At 46.5% G+C, this 16,091-nt stretch overlaps 1 protein-coding gene across 2 annotated transcripts in view; it reads right to left on the bottom strand.

Moving 5' to 3' along the window:
- CCNI (cyclin I) overlaps positions 1-16,091 on the bottom strand; it is a 64,601-nt gene that overhangs the window by 12,505 nt on the left and 36,005 nt on the right. For both annotated transcript variants that reach the window (XM_032224551.1, XM_032224550.1), the window contains exons 3-4: positions 8,332-8,466; positions 1,303-1,377 (exon numbers count right to left, since the gene is read on the bottom strand). In XM_032224551.1, coding sequence (XP_032080442.1) covers positions 1,303-1,377; positions 8,332-8,466 — 210 coding nt within the window. The remainder of the gene's footprint in view (positions 1-1,302; positions 1,378-8,331; positions 8,467-16,091) is intronic.

The raw sequence follows: 16,091 nt of genomic DNA on the forward strand, positions 1-16,091 counted from the left end.
CTGCACTGCCTTCTAGAACTGATGATGTTACCTAGTTGGGTAAGGAAAGGTCTTCAAGAAAAATAACCAAGCTCAGAGAGCACTGATCTGACCCAGGCTTCCCGAAAGCATGAAGCAAACTCCTTGTCCCGACAAAAAACCCTTTTATTCATTGACTGTGAATTCTGCTCATTCACATCGAGCAAAGTCTTTCAAGGGAGGATTTACAGCCACAGACCTTATCTGGCTTGGAGAGCTGCCAGGTCGAGATCTGCAAAACCTGGCCCCGAGTCTCGGAGAGTCACGAACCAATTGAGCAAACTAATTGTCTCCTGCAAACTCCACTCCCTTTTTCCTCCTATTTATTCCCTATGGGAGGGGCCATTCATCGTCCACCTGTGGCCTTACTCCCAAGTCAACCCCTGTTCTTTAGCTGTTCCCTTTGTCTGGCAACTCTGCACATGTGCAAACTGAGAAAAGGCTCCAGCTGTTCTTCTGCCTCACTGATGTCTGACTCTGAAGGCAGCTGATAACTGGCATACGGCTCTGGCCCCTTCTCTGCCTCCGACACAGAGCCCTCATCAGAGCCTTCCCCAGACTCCAGGACTGGCCCAGGTTCCTCCCCAACTTCCTCACTCTCCGAAACTGCTGCCAGCTCTGCTCCGGGATTGGGCGGCATACAAATCTATTAAAATTGAAAAATTGAAATTGGCGGGCCACATTATGCACCAAGGGCTCCAGAGGTATTGAATTGAATTGATTATATTTCTATGCCGCTCTTTTCCCCGAAGGGACTCAGGGCGGCTCACAACCCAAGTCAAAGGGTGTGTGTGTGTGTGTGTACAAATAAGGAATAAAAAAGACGAACAAAACAATACCAAAATTTAAAAGCACACAACAACCGTACCATTCGAGGGGGGGACAAAAGCTCATTAGCCCCAGGCCTGTCGGAACAGCCAGGTTTTAAGGGCTTTGCGGAAGGCCTGGAGGGTGGTGAGGGTTCGAATCTCCATGGGGAGCTTGTTCCAAAGGGCCGGAGCAGCCACAGAGAAGGCCCTCCTCCGGGTGGTCGCCAGTCGGCATTGGCCAGCGGATGGAATTCGGAGGCGGCCTAATCTGTGGGATCTAATCGGTCTATTGGAGGTAATTGGCAGCAGGCAGTCTCTCAAGTACCCAGGTAAAGGAAGTGGAGATGCTTCCTTGATTTGCTACGTGAGCCAGCCCTCAAAGCAAATGTCCAAAGCCCAGCAGATTCCCGCTCACTCCAACCTTGACAAACCGCAGCGGGCATCACAACCCCAAGCTGTGGAGCAGAAGAGTTACCTCATCTTCTTCAATGGTCTTGCTGGCGAGGAAGAAGCAACTGATGGCAATGCAGTTCAGGTACTTTGGCCGAGCCTACAAAGGGAGAACGAAGAAATTAAACAGGGCAAGCTCAAAAAATAAAATAAAAATACCTCCAGACCTTTCCCAAAGAAACCTGGATGCCAAACAACAGGTTTTATCTCGGTCCAGAAGTTCACTATCCTTCGCCGCCTTTGCAGTGGCTTTCAGAACGCCACGCAGGGGGTGGGCAGAGAAGGCAATCAATATGCCATTACGAGAAGCAAGCCTGGAACCCACCCAAGTCTTTTTAGCATAATTGGCACTCGGCGAATCTCCACGTCTTCCAGGGAGGGGGGGGAACTCACTGCTACCCGAGGAGATCCATAGAGAGCAAAAAAATCAATGAAGGGGGTTAAGTGGAGTGCAGGAGGTGCCAAACGGAATAAAGGCAATCGGAGACTTGGCTGGCATTTTGCATTATCATCTTTGCCTTGCCAGAAAGAGAGGGGGGAAGGGAGGAGAGGGAGAGAGAGAAAGAGAGAGAGAGAGAGAGAGAGAGTGTGTCAGGCGTGGGGTAGATCCAGGGGTGGACTTCAAAATTTTTAGCAAGGGGTTCTCTGCCCGGTTGCTGTGTGGGTGTGGCCATGGTTGGCATGGGGTAGTTGGCCGCCTGCACCACAGTGAAAGGGGGGGCGCGTTTTAGCCCTCCTCGGACTCCAGAGGCTTTCCTCGAGCCTACAGCAGGGGGGAAACGGCCTCCCCAGGCTCCGGAGGCCCTCTGGATGCCGGAATCAGGCCTATTTCCGGACTTCCCGAACTTCCAGTGGGTCCGTCTCCTTAAAACATGCAGCAAAACTTGGATGGATACGCAAGCTCCTTCTCCATTCCATGCCCGCCTACATATGCAACATGCATATAAATAGGTGGAGCTTCAGTCACACCATCATGGCCAACGTCTTGACGTTTTTCATCACACCTTGCCAACACTTGCCTGCACTCTCCCTTTTCTTCTTAGCAAACAAGTGAAGTAGTTTTTAATTTTGGAAAGTAAAGTAAACAAAGGTAGGATTCTTGGATTTTCCCCCCCTCACCCGGATAGTAATTTTGTACTTTCGCTCTGATGCAATTCGCTTTGTTGTGCTTTGCCCATTGTTATTTTTAGGAACAAGGGCTGGGCCTCTTGTCCAATGTCATCCCTGTTTATTCAAGTCGCACCGACTTCAGCAGCGATGCTATTACATGACATGGGATAGAATAGAATAATAGAGTTGGAAGGGACCTTGGAGGTCTGCTAGTCCAGCCCCCTGCCTAGGCAGGAAGCCCTACACCACTTCACACAAATGGATGTCCAATCTCTTCTTAAAAAACCCCAGTGTTGGAATATTCACAACTTCTGGAGGTGAGTTGTTCCACTGATTAATTGTTCTAATTGTCAGGAAATTTCTCCTTAGTTCTAAGTTGCTTCTCTCCTTGATTAGTTTCCACCCATTGCTTCTTGTCCTGCCCTCAGGTGCCTTGGAGAATAGTTTGACTCCCTCTTCTTTGTAGCAACCCCAGAGATATTGGAAGGCTGCTATCATGTCTCCCCTAGTCCTTCTTTTCATTAAACTAGACATACCCAGTTCCTGCAACAATTCTTCATATGTTTTAGCCTCCAGTCCCCTAATCCTCTTTGTTGCTCTTCTCTACACTCTTTCCAGAGTCTCCACATCTTTTCTACATCGTGGTGACCAAAACTGAATGCAGGATTCCAAGTGTGGCCTTACCAAGGCTTTATAAAGTGGTATTAACCCTTCACGTGATCTTGATTCTATCCCTCTGTTGATGCAGCCTAGAACTGTGTTGGCTTTTTTGGCAGCCGCTGCACACGGCTGGCTCCTATTGAAATGGTTATCCACTAGGACTCCAAGATCCCTCTCACAGTTACTACTATTGAGCAAGGTACCGCATTTACTCTACCTGTGCATTTCGTTTTTCTTGCCTACATGTAAAACCTTACTTTTTCCCACCACTGAAGTTCATTTTGTTAGATGGTGCCCAACGCTCAAGTCTTAAGATCCTTCTGTCTCTTAAGCCTATCTTCTGGATGATGGCTTCTATCCTAATTGAGTGTTGTTATTGCTGTGAGCCCGTCTGAGCCATGCTGGGTAGCATGTGGCATGTAAACGGTACCAAATAAGCACGTAAATAACTAAATAAATGTGAAGCTCCGTGAGGCAATCTCCGCACCTCTCCAACAGTAATTACCAAAGTGTAATTTTTAATAAGACGGGAAGATTGTGAAACGCATAATTAAAGAGTCGCCATCTTCACTCTATTTAAATCAAATTAAATTTAAATGTAAACGAAATGGTTTAATAAGTTTTTTTTTCCCCTGGCCCCACCCAGTTACTTTCTGGTACGCAGCTCCGGGCACACGACTCGCAACTCAAGGGCAGGCCTTGCTGTGGAATAGGTACATAAATCCACCGTATTCCTCATCAAGCAGAATGGGTAATCTAGGGTCACTAAACCCAATAGCATCCCAAGTTCGAGGTATTTTGTTTATTAATGTATTTATTTATATCCCTTTATTTATTTATTTTATAAATAATTCAAAGCAGCCGACATATCTAATATTACTTCCTCCTACAATTTTCCCCACAAGAACTTTTTGAGGAGAGTGATTGGCCGAAAGTCTCCCAGTTGGCTTTCATGGCTAAGGCACGACTAGAACTCTCTATCTCCTAGTGATTGGCCGAAAGTCTCCCAGTTGGCAGGACTAGAACTCACTGTCTCCTGGTGATTGGTCCAAAGTCTCCCAGTTGGCTTTCATGGCTAAGTCAGGACTAGAACTCCCTATCTCCTAGTGATTGGCCCAAAGTCTCCCAGTTGGCTTTCATGGCTAAGTCAGGACTAGAACTCCCTATCTCCTAGTGATTGGCCCAAAGTCTCCCAGTTGACAGGACTAGAATTCACTGTCTCCTGGTGATTGGTCCAAAGTCTCCCAATTGGCTTTCATAGCTAAGGCAGGACTAGAACTCCATGTCTCCTGGTGATTGGCCCAAAGTCTCCCAGTTGGCTTTCATGGCTAAGGCAGGACTAGAACTCCCTATCTCCTAGTGATTGGCCAAAGTCTCCCAGTTGGCTTTCATGGCTAAGGCAGGACTAGAACTCCCAATCTCCTAGTAATTGGCCCAAAGTCTCCCAGTTGGTTTTCATGGCTAAAGCAGGACTAGAACTCTCTGTTCTCTTGATAACTGGCCCAGAGTCACCCAGTTGGCTTTCATGCCTAAGATGAAACTAGAACTCACCCCTTCCTGGTTTTTAAATCATCCTCTATAGGAAACTGGCTCTCAACCTTGGAACATGACTTAGAAATGTTTCTAAGAAGACGATTCCAAGTGAGGCGTGAATTCTACCTGCTGATGGATACGTGTCGGATCTAATTCGAGAGAGGTTTTTCTCCCGACGATTTGCTTCCATTGTCTAAGGCTGAGATCATTTCCTTCCTCCGTCACGCTCAGATCTTTCAACGAACGGCGTGTGAATTGCCACTAATTTCAGGGGCAGAAAGCAGAAAACTGCAGGTACAAGAAACTTTTTTTAAAAAAAAGTTTGGTGTGGTGCTTAAGGGGATCCAAGAAGAAAGCAGGAGAGACTCGCGAGTTCTAATCCCGCACCTCAAGGCGCCAAGCCCGTTGAGTGACCTTGGGCCAATCACGCTCTCTCTCCATCCTAGGAAAGCAGGCGGTGGTAAAACCGCTTCTGCAAAATCCTGCCAAGAAAACTGCAGGGACCTGTCCGGCTGGGAGTCGGAAACTGACTCGAAGGCATCTACTGAATTCCATCAACAGAAATCAGAAGCCTCTCAAGGATAAACAGCTCCGCCATTTCCTCTCTCTCTCTCTCTCTCTCTCAGCCCAGGGAAGAGAGACGATGAAAGAAAGGGATTGAAGAATGATTTGGAAGGAGGAGGAAAAATAAGGGAGGTTTTTGAGTTAAGCCAAGCTCCGTTTTCCTAGCTGGAAACTTATTCGGGCCAGATTAATTTGAGCCAGATGGTTAAAGCTCCAAGCTTGGGGAGTCCATCCACAAGGCTTAAAGGAAAGAGCATTCGACTGCTAAAAAGTTGAGACAGATTTCGGGGTTGAGCAACTGGGGGAAAAAAGTTTACATTTTCTATTAAAGTCTCTCTTTGTACAGCTTTCTAAATTAAGTTTCGGTGCTGGCTGATGATACTGGCCCTCCAGTTCTCTGGGGTATACTGATCCAAAGAGGTTTATAAATGTGTCTGTGGTATTAATAGACATAGAGGCAGGGAGAGGTATTTCTTTTAAATAATATAATTTAGGATCAAAAACGATAAAGAGGCAAACAATTCACAGACTAAGGACCTTCACTCTCTGCTAAAAAGTATATCATCATCATTTTCTTCTTCTTTTAACAATCCCATAATCCTTTGCGGGGCAGCTGAATGGAGCTGAATGTATTTACAGTTAGGATGCCCTAACAGCCACCAATGCAGAGGTTTTTTTCAGCAGATATATTTTCAGTGTGCCCAGAGAGAGAAATATCTCCCTCTAAAAAGCTAAAGGTTCCCCTCGCACATATGTGCTAGTCGTTCCCGACTCTAGGGGGCGGTGCTCATCTCTGTTTCAAAGCCGAAGAGCCAGCGCTGTCCGAAGACGTCTCCATGGTCATGTGGCCGGCATGACTAAACGCCAAAGACGCATGGAACACTGTTCCCTTCCCATGGCTCCTATTTTTCTACTTGCATTTTTGCATAATGAGCCGAGGTGGCGCAGTGGTTAGAGTGCAGCACTGCAGGCTACTTCAGCTGATTGCAGTTCAGCAGTTCGGCTGTTCAAATCTCACCGGCTCAAGGTTGACTCAGCCTTCCATCCTTCCGAGGTGGGTAAAATGAGGACCCGGATTGTTGTTGGGGGCGATATGCTGACTCTGTAAACCGCTTAGAGAGGGCTGAAAGCCCTATGAAGCGGTATATAAGTCTAACTGCTATTGCTATTTTTTACGTGCTTTCGAACAGCTAGGTTGGCAGAAGCCGGGACAAGTCACAGGAGCTCACTCTGTTACGCAACGCTAGGGATTCAAACCGCCGACCTGTCTCATCGACAAACTCAGCGTCTTAGCCACTGAGCCAACGTGTCCCATCTGCCTCTACCAAGGATCAAACTCTAGTTCACCACACCACTCCCTTGGCTAAAAAAAGTATACGGGAAATGGGAATATATATAGGCAGTCCTCGCTTAATGACCATACATTTTCACTTAACAACCACCACCGAAAAGCTCATAGAATTGGGTGTGGTCACATGGCGAGCCATTTTAATGACTGCAATGATTTACGACTGTAATTCTGGCTCAATTACAGGCGTAAATCAAGGACGACCTATATTTCAGTTTCCACCAATCTGCTGCCTTTCAATGTGCTGGATTCCTGTCCCGCAAATCCCCATGTTTGTTTTAGGTGCAAATGGGAATCATGGGAAGGAAATTTCAATAGATCTGAAAGGCACCAGATTCGGGCAAGGCTGCTCGGCACGTTCTTTCAAATATAAATCCGGCTGTTGTTTCACAAGGTTTTGCTCCCAGCAAAGTTGGCATGAGATTCTATCTTTAATTTCTGTTGGAGGCTTAATTTAGCCTGGTAAACAAGGAACATTTTGCTTTCTTTCCTCCCATGTTCAAATAAGGGAGTGAGGGAAATGTGGTGGGTTTTGTTGTTGTTTTTTTTTGGTTGGTGGTGGATATTAATTCCAGTCAAGAAAATAGATCCATTCCCTAAAATGGAAACGGAAGCGACTCAAAATGATCTTGGTTTTTAATCTAAGCAACAGGATTCTTTGGGTTGAAAATAGAAAAGGGCTGTTCTCGGTGTCTAGGGAGATTTCTCAATCATCCAGTTGACGGTTGTCCCCAAACTGCTTTTTCAAAGACAAGCGAATTTTCTTGATTTTTATTTTCCTCTTGAAAACATTTTGCTTCTCATCCAAGAAGCTTTCACCTCTGCCCTCAAAGTACCTACAACCAGATGACAGCAAAGAATATAAATCCTTCCATTCCTCACCCCTCAAAAAAGTCACTTTTTTCAGGACTGTTGTTAACTTGGAACTGGCACTAAAGAAATGGTTTTAAGTTGAAGAATACTTGAAATGCACCAAGTAAGCCAGGGGATCTGCAAACATGGCGGCTTTAGGACTTGTGGACTTCAACTCCCAGAATTCCTCAGCCAGCCTAAAGCCGCCATGTTTGCAAATCCCAAAATAAGCCAGGCATGCTGGTTGAGGAATTCTGGGAGTTGAAGTCCACAAGTCCTAAAGCCGCCACGTTTGCAGATCCCAAAATAAGCCAGCCATGCTTATTGAGGAATTCTGGGAGTTGAAGTCCATAAGTCCTAAAGCCGCCATGTTTGCAGACTTCAAAATAAGCCAGCCATGCTGGCTGAGGAATTGTGGGAGTTGAAGTCCACAAGTCCTAAGAGCCGAGGTGGCGCAGTGGTTAGGGTGCAGTATTGCAGGCCACTTCAGCTGACTGTTATCTGCAGTTCAGCGGTTCTAATCTCACCGGCTCAGGGTTGACTCAGCCTTCCATCCTTCCGAGGTGGGTAAAATGAGGACCTGGATTGTTGTTGGGGGCAATATGCTGACTCTGTAAACCGCTTAGAGAGGGCTGAAAGCCCTATGAAGCGGTATGTAAGTCTAACTGCTATTGCTATTGCTAAAGCCGCCATGTTTGCAGATCCCAAAATAAGTCATTGAAGAAAATAGGGAAAACAGAGAAGGCAGAGCAATCGAAACTATTCAGTTCTGGCCATGAATGAACTAAATAAACATGGAGAAGGAAAAGGACACACATAGAGACACCTGTGGTCTCCGCAGAAGAGTAAATCAAGCATCAAGAGTCCAAGTGAACAGGAGATGGAAGATTGATTGCATCCCAAAAGGCTTTGTTCAGGCTGGGATGGAGCCTGGAAAAGACCCAACAATCAACCCTTTTGCAAAGATCTTAGAAGTCAAACTGTTACCTTCACAGCAGCTAAAAACCTGTCCAAGAGGCTGACGGCCAGAGACAGTGTTTCCGGATAAAGGTGGAACTGGCACCTGAGTTTGGCCAGCCACTGGATCACTTCGTCCCGCTGGGTTGGAGAAATGCCTGCATCCTGTAGAATAAAAAGAAAAATAACATTAAAAACAATCTCTCTTTCTCTCCCTCATCTGTCATCTTTCTCATCTCTTTTCTCTCTCTCATCTCTTTCTCTCATCTTTTCTCTTTCTCATCTCTTCGTTCTCATCTTTCTCTCATCTCTCTCTCTCCTTTCTCTCCTCTCCCACACATCTCTTTCTTTCTCTCCCTCATCTGTCATCTTTCTCATCTCTTTTCTCTCTCATTTGCTCTCATCTCTTTCTCTCATCTTTTCTCTTTCTCATTTCTTTTCTTTCTCATATCATCTCCTCTCTCTCTCTCTCTCTCTCTCTCTCTCTCACACACACACACACACACACACAAACAAAACTTGTTTACATTCTTAACCCACCTATTTTTCATCTCTATTTATCTATCTGTATCCATCTCCTCAAATATCTCTCTGTCTTCTGATACTACGGGTAGCCCTTGCTTAATGACTGGTCACTAAACGACCATTTAAACTTACAACAGCCTCCCAAAACCCTACTTATGACACAGTTCTGGAGTTCCAAAGGTGGGAACCATTTTCTGTAGTCATGTGGGCATTAGCCAACGGCTTCATCTTTATGGGCTTATGGTAGCATTCTGCGGTTACTTGGCCAAAATCTGGGATGGTTTTTGCCAATCATACAAAATGCCCACGGGATTGAATGGATTCACTTTGCAACTTGTTTCATTTAACAACCACTACAAAAAAGGTCATAAAAGTGGGTCAGTCACATCGGTGGCTCTACTTACTTCCCTCCCCCCCCCCTTAGGTTTGTGCGCCGCCCTGAGTCCCGCTGGGAATAGGGCGGCATATAAATAAAATGAACCTCGAACCATTGTGACTTACAAAGGAAATTTGGGGTTCCATTACAGTTGTAAGTTGACGACTACGTAGTATACAGCGTAATATTTCAGCGCAACATTTCTAGGCCAATCTAAATGGAATGAGCTGCAAATTTTTGCCAGAGAAGAAGGAAATTAGTCCCTCAACTAAGTCCTGGGATATCCACTTATTCATGTATAATTTGATGTATACATCTGTGTATGTGTGTGGTTGTGTGCGTGCTGGAAAACCAACATTATATGAGGATTCTGTCTCAAGGTGATATCAGCTATATAGTTTGGGAGCAAAATTCCCAGAATTGGAGTTTTCTACAAATTAAGAAGATAACTGGAGAAGAGCTGAATGCTGGGAAAGACAGAGGGCAAAAGAAGAAGGGGACGGCAGAGAAGGAGGTGGCTGGATGGAGGTACCAAAGCGGTAGGTGTGAGCTTAAATGGGTTCCAGAGGATGGTAGAGAAGAGGAAGGCCTGGAGGAACGTTGTCCATGGGGTCACAATGGGTCAGAAACGACTTCGCAACTAACAATACCACCACAAATTAAGATTGCCAACATCTGGAGGTAACTAGGCTGAAGAAGACAGCGACAGACATGATTTGCCCACAAGGTGCTAGAGGGGAAGCAGAATAATAGAATTGGAAGACACTTGGAGGTCTTCTAATCCATCCCCCTGCTCAGGCAGGAAACCCTATACCAGACAAATGGTGGACCAATCTCTTCTTTAAAAAACCTCCAGGGTTGGAGCACCCACAACTTCTGGAGGCAAATTGTTCCACTGATGAATTGTTCCAACGGTCAGGAATTTTTTCCTTAGTTCTAGGTTAGTTCTCTCCTGGATTAATTTCCATCCATTGCTTCTTGTTCTGTTTGCTTTGGAGAATAGGTTGATCCCCTCTTCTTTATGGCAGTCGCTTAAATACTGGAACAGGGGTATATAGTGTCACCACCAATATTCTTTAGGGATTACCATATTTTTCAGACTATAAGACGCACCGGTATATAAGACGCATCAAGATTTTGAAGAGGTAAGTAAGGAAAAAAAAGGTTTTGTCCTCCCCAGCCCCCAGGAGCACTCTGCAGGCTTTAGCAGGGAAGGGAAAATGCCCCACTTTTTGCAAAAAACGGCCCAGATTTTGCAAAAAAAAAACCCCAAAAAACCAGCCCATTTTTGCAAAAAAAAACGGTCCGTTTTTTGGCAATTTTTCCCAAAAATGGGATGCAGGGGTTCGGGAGGCCAAAAATGATTGTATTCGGTGTATAAGGCGCACCAACATTCCCACTCACTTTTAGAGGAGAAAAAGGTGCATCTTTTACTCCGAAAAATACAGTTTGTGGTCCTACTTGCCTTAATTATGGCAGCACACCTGGTACAGAGTACTAAGTCCAGATCTTACCAACTGAGTTACTTTTTAGCCAACTGCAAAGCCGGTCCAACAATACCAGCAACTCAAGTTATGACTTCAGGCGTTTTTGAGGCGTGCCATTCAGGCTGCACCTCAGAAAGCGGTGAAGCTTCTCAAGAGAACTCCAGGGTGTGTGTGTTTGTATGTGTGTGTAAAACTGTCAAGACTCTGCACAGCTTGTGGATGGCCGTTTCAGATGTGGGGTAGTACAGGTGCTCACAAAATAGCAACAGCAATAGCAGTTAGACTTATATACCGCTTCATAGGGCTTTCAGCCCTCTCTAAGCGGTTTACAGAGTCAGCATATCGCCCCCACAGTCTGGGTCCTCATTTCACCCACCTTGGAAGGATGGAAGGCTGAGTCAACCTTGAACCTTGAGCCGGCGAGATTTGAACCGCCGAGCTGCAGATAGCAGTCAGCTGAAGTGGCCTGCTGTACTGCACTCTAACCACTGTGCCACCTCGACTCCATAGATTGTGCCGCAGCCACTTGCAATGTGTTCTAACGTACAAAACTGAATCGCCGATGAACGGCACTTCTAAAAAGTAAATCCTGGAAAGAAAGGCCTAAGTTAAGTACAAAGACAAAAGTGGGGGTGGGGTCCCAAACCCCACCCACACCACTACACACAATTGTGGTTGTTGTCAAGGACTACCTATGAGAAGAGTCTACTTCCAAGGTCAATTTTCACCCATTTTTACATGTCCTGTCTCCATGACTTGACCACATGGTTGGAGAAGATTGTTCTGAACTCTTTGCAAAGAGTTGAAGGTTTGGGAACATTATATTTACATCTGATCTTGAAGGAAGAACAGCTGACTTATTAAGATAGTAAGAGCAGACCTGGAATGCTGCATCCAGTTTTGGTCACTACATTACAAAAAGACTTTGGAAAAAGTTCAGAGAAGAGCAACTAAGATGATTAAAGGCCTGGAGACTAAAACATATGAAGAACGGCTGAGGGATTGGGGTTTTGGCTAGACAATAGAGAAAAGAAGAATTAGGGGTGACGTGATAGCAGTATCCCAGTATTTGAGGGGCTGCCACAAAGAAGGAGGGGTCAAATTAGTCTCCAAAGCACCAGAAGGCAAGACAAGAAACAACGGATGGAAACTAATCAAGGAGAGAAGCAACCTAGAATTAAAGAGAAACGTCTTAACAGTGAGGACAATTAACCAGTGGAACAGCTTGCCTCCAGAAGTTGTGGGTGCTCCGTCAATGGAGGTTTTTGGGAAGACTGGATAATCATTTGTCTGAAATGGCATAGGGCCGTGATGGTAAACCTATGGAACGTGTGTCAGAGGTGGCACAGAGAGCCCTCTCCCAAAGACGCGGATGCGTACCGGCCAGCTGGTCTTCAGGTTTATGGCACTCCGGCACACAGACGCACAACTTCCGGTTTGGGCACTTTGTGCCGAAAAGGTTTGCTGTCACTAGTATAGGGTTTCCTGCTTGAGCAGGAGGTTGGGCTAGAACAGAGGTCAGCAATCTGCAGCTCTGGAGCCGCATGTGGCTCTTTCATCTCTCTGCTGCGGCTTCCCGTCGACGGTCGGCTCCACAATTGATAGGGCTTTCAGTTAGGACAGGAAGAGGAAAAAGGATGCTTCACTAGGAGGAGACTCTATGGTAGGGTAACCACACTTCCAGTCAGCAAAGGAAAAGGGATGCCACACTAGGAGGAGACTCTATGGTGGGGGGGAACCCGACCTCCAGTCAGCAGAGGAAAAAGGACACCACACTAGGAGGAGATTCTATGGTTGCGGGGAATCAGACTTCCAGTCAGCAGAGGAAAAAGGACGCCAGACTAGGAGGAGACTCTATGGTGGGGGGAACCGGACTTCTAGTCAGCAGAGGAAAAAGGACGCCACACTAGGAGGAGACTCTATGGTGGGAGGAACTGGACTTCCAGTCAGCAGAGGAAAAAGGATGCCAGACTAGGAGGAGACTCTATGTTGGGGGGGGGGGGAGAGAACTGACCTTCCAGTCAGCAGAGGAAAAAGACACCACATTAGGAGGAGACTCTATGGTGGAAGGAACCGGACTTCCAGTCAGCAGAGGAAAAAGGACGCCACACTAGGAGGAGACTCTATGGTAGGGGGAACCGGACTTCCAGTCAGCAGAGGAAAAAGGACGCCACACTAGGAGGAGACTCTATGGTAGGGGGAACAGGACTTCCAGTCAGCAGAGGAAAAAGGACATCAGACTAGGAGGAGACTCTATGGTGGGGGGAACTGGACTTCCGGTCGGTTCCAGAATTGAATGGGGGGGGGGCTTCCATTTAGGACCTTTGTGGCTCTTCGAGTGATTAAGATTGCTGACCCCCTGGACTAGAAGACCTTCAAGGTCTCTTCCAAGTCTGTTATTCTCTTCTTCTTGAAACTGGCTCTCCATATGAAAGATTTCCAGGGCAAAAACAGAATGGAAAATCCCTGTCTTAAGATGGCTGGTGTGCACCACCTTCAGCCCCCCCCCCCCCGGCCTATTTCAAAAGATGGTGGTGGAACAGAATTTCAAGGCTGAACAGTCTGGCTTGTTGCTGGTTCCATGTGGGCGGCCTGTCAATCTCAAAATATTTACATTCAGCTGCCCAGCAGAATTTTCCCCCTGGGGTGGTTAGGAAAACCTGCAGATCTCGACTGTCGGCTGGAGAGATGCCAAAGCTCCCCTTTAACCAACCGTGACTGGAGTTTTCCGGCATGACTGCAGCGGGGGGAGGGGGGGTGAAGAACCCAGGCGCGCCATGCACCATTTGCAAAGAAAGCGGGAAGCCACAAGTGGGGTCCTCAGCTGGCCGGATAACCCTGTGTCCCACCGATTTGAGGGTTTTGATATGGCAGTCCCCATTCCCTCCCTTTTCCATGTCCGACTCTTCACGACCCCAAGGACCATAGCACACCAGGCCCCTCCTGTCCTCCACTGTCTCCCAGTTTGCCCAAATTCATGTTCACTGCGTCCTTATCTAACCATCCCATCGTCTGCCGTCCTCCTTCTCCTGTTGCCTTCCATCTTTCCTAATGAAACTCTCTCTCTTCCTCTCCCTCCCTCCCTCTCTCTCCTCATTTGGTGGCCAGAGTATTTGAGCTTCAGTATCTGTCCTTCCCAAGAGCCTTCTCTTAATTGCTCATTGTCGGGACATAATTCAATTGCCTTCATATATGGGCAGGGAAGGACCCTCTGTGTGTATGTTGCAGGTTTGTGGGTTTATGTATGTGTGCGACGGACTGTAAAACTCATATTCACCACTGGATCCTCATGGATTAGTTACACACCCAACTCCCATTAAAGATTGGGACTATCACATCATTCTCTCTGTTTGTCTCTCTTTCTCCCTCCCTCTTGCTCTCTCTTGCTCTCAATAATAAGCCCAATTGAGGTTTTGGGTGCATGGGCTAAAATAAGCCCTCCCCGAAAATATTGCAACACAGCAGCAGCCATGAAGTGACCACGCTTGCCACCTCCTGCACCTCAAAAATAGTAAGACCTCCCCAAAAATAAGACCTCCCCGGAAATAAGGCCGAGTGCTTATTTTGGGAGTCAAAAGAAAATAAGACCCTCTCTTATTTTTGGAGAAACACATATATGTGTGCGTGTATCTCTAGCCATCATTTTTCATCTATCTATCCATCCATCCATCCATATACAGGTAGTCGACTCACAATCACAATCGAGTCCAAAATTTCCATGACCGAGCAAGATACTTGTTAAGATGAGTTTTGCCTCATCTTACCACTTTTCTTGCAACAGCCGTGTTAAGTGAATCATGACAGTTGTTAAGTTAGCAGCGCAGCTGTTATGTAAGTCGGGCTTCCCCTTGACTGTGCTTGTCAGACGGTTGCAAAAAAATAAATAAATAATCATATGACCCTGGGACATTGTAACGATCACTAAATACAGGTCAGTTGTTGACCGGACAATGCCGGCTGGCGGCCCCTCGGAGAAGGCCCTTCTCTGTAGCTGCTCCGACCCTGTGAAACGATCTACCCACTGAGATCCGGACCCTTCCCACTCTCTCGGCCTTCCAAAAAAGCCACCAAAACCTGGCTGTTCCAGCAGGCCTGGGGCTGTTGACCCATGAATGAGGTCCAGCCCCCATCTAAGTCGGAGTGTATGGTGTGTTCCTTTTAAATCTGTTTCTCGTCTTTTCCCTATTTTTTATTTTTGGTTTTATTCTTGTATTTGTAAGCCACCCGGAGTCCTACGGGATTGGGCGGCATATAAGTTTATTACATTACAAATTAGTTGCCAGCATCCAAATTTTGACCATATGACTGCAGGGATGCTGCGATGGTTGTTAAGTGTAAAAGCGGTTGTAAGTCACCTTCCCTCCCCCCCCCCCCAGTGCTGTTGTAACTTTGAATGGTCACCAAATGAACTCTTGTTAAAGTCCAGAACTACCTGTATTAGCTATCCGGATTAGTGGATTCTGAGATCAAATATCTAGCACCACGGATGTGATTCTACGCAGGGCACCCTGCCCAGAAACTTAGCGTAAAACTGAAGCAAAGAACTGTCTAATAATAGCAGTGAAGTTACAACCGGGGTAAGTTCAACCCTCCTAAAGCACTGCCTGACAACACTCAGGTTATGACTTGATCCAAATTAAGCACTTAGTACAGGGTGTACCGACCTCGGCATACACCGCTTGTCAATGCTGAATTGCCTGGAATTTGCAGAGGGAAGTTGCGGTTGGGGGACTCCCTGTGCCAGGCCTTTATTTTGGACTGGGCCTTCAAGAAGGACGTAGCTGTGGATGTAAACGAGACCCTTCTGTGTCAACATTTATTTAGCCACATGCTGCAAGTTACGTCTTGTCTGGTCAGAGACTCTGTAAAAAGGTTTAGAAAATAAAGTTGTCCAAAGGATAGGAGCTCCCTAGAATTCTCTGGTTACCCAGAACAGTATTGTCCAATCTTGGCAACTGTAAGACTTGTGGACTTCAACTCCCAGAATTCCCTAGTTACCCAGAACAGTTGTGTCCATCTTGGCAACTTTAAGACTTGTGGACTTCAACTCCCAGAATTCCCTGGTTACCCAGAACAGTGGTGTCCAATCTTGGCAACTGTAAAACTTGTGGACTTCAACTCCCAGAATTCCCTAGTTACCCAGAACAGTTCTGTCCAATCTTGGCAATTTGGAGACTTGTGGATTTCAACTTCCAGAATTCCCCTGCCTAAAAATTGAAGTGCACAAGTCTTAAAAGTTGCCAAAGTTGGACACCACGGTTACTCTAGAACCGGAATAGTGAACCTATGGCATATAGGTTCTCTCTGTGGGCATGTGAGCCATCACCCTAGTTCAGCTCCGCCACACACAAGCACACGCCTCCCACCGGCCAGCTGCTCTTCAGGTCTCTGCCACGCATGTG

Source organism: Thamnophis elegans, chromosome 9 (assembly GCF_009769535.1).
Source record: "Thamnophis elegans isolate rThaEle1 chromosome 9, rThaEle1.pri, whole genome shotgun sequence".
Taxonomy (NCBI): Eukaryota; Metazoa; Chordata; class Lepidosauria; order Squamata; family Colubridae; genus Thamnophis; species Thamnophis elegans.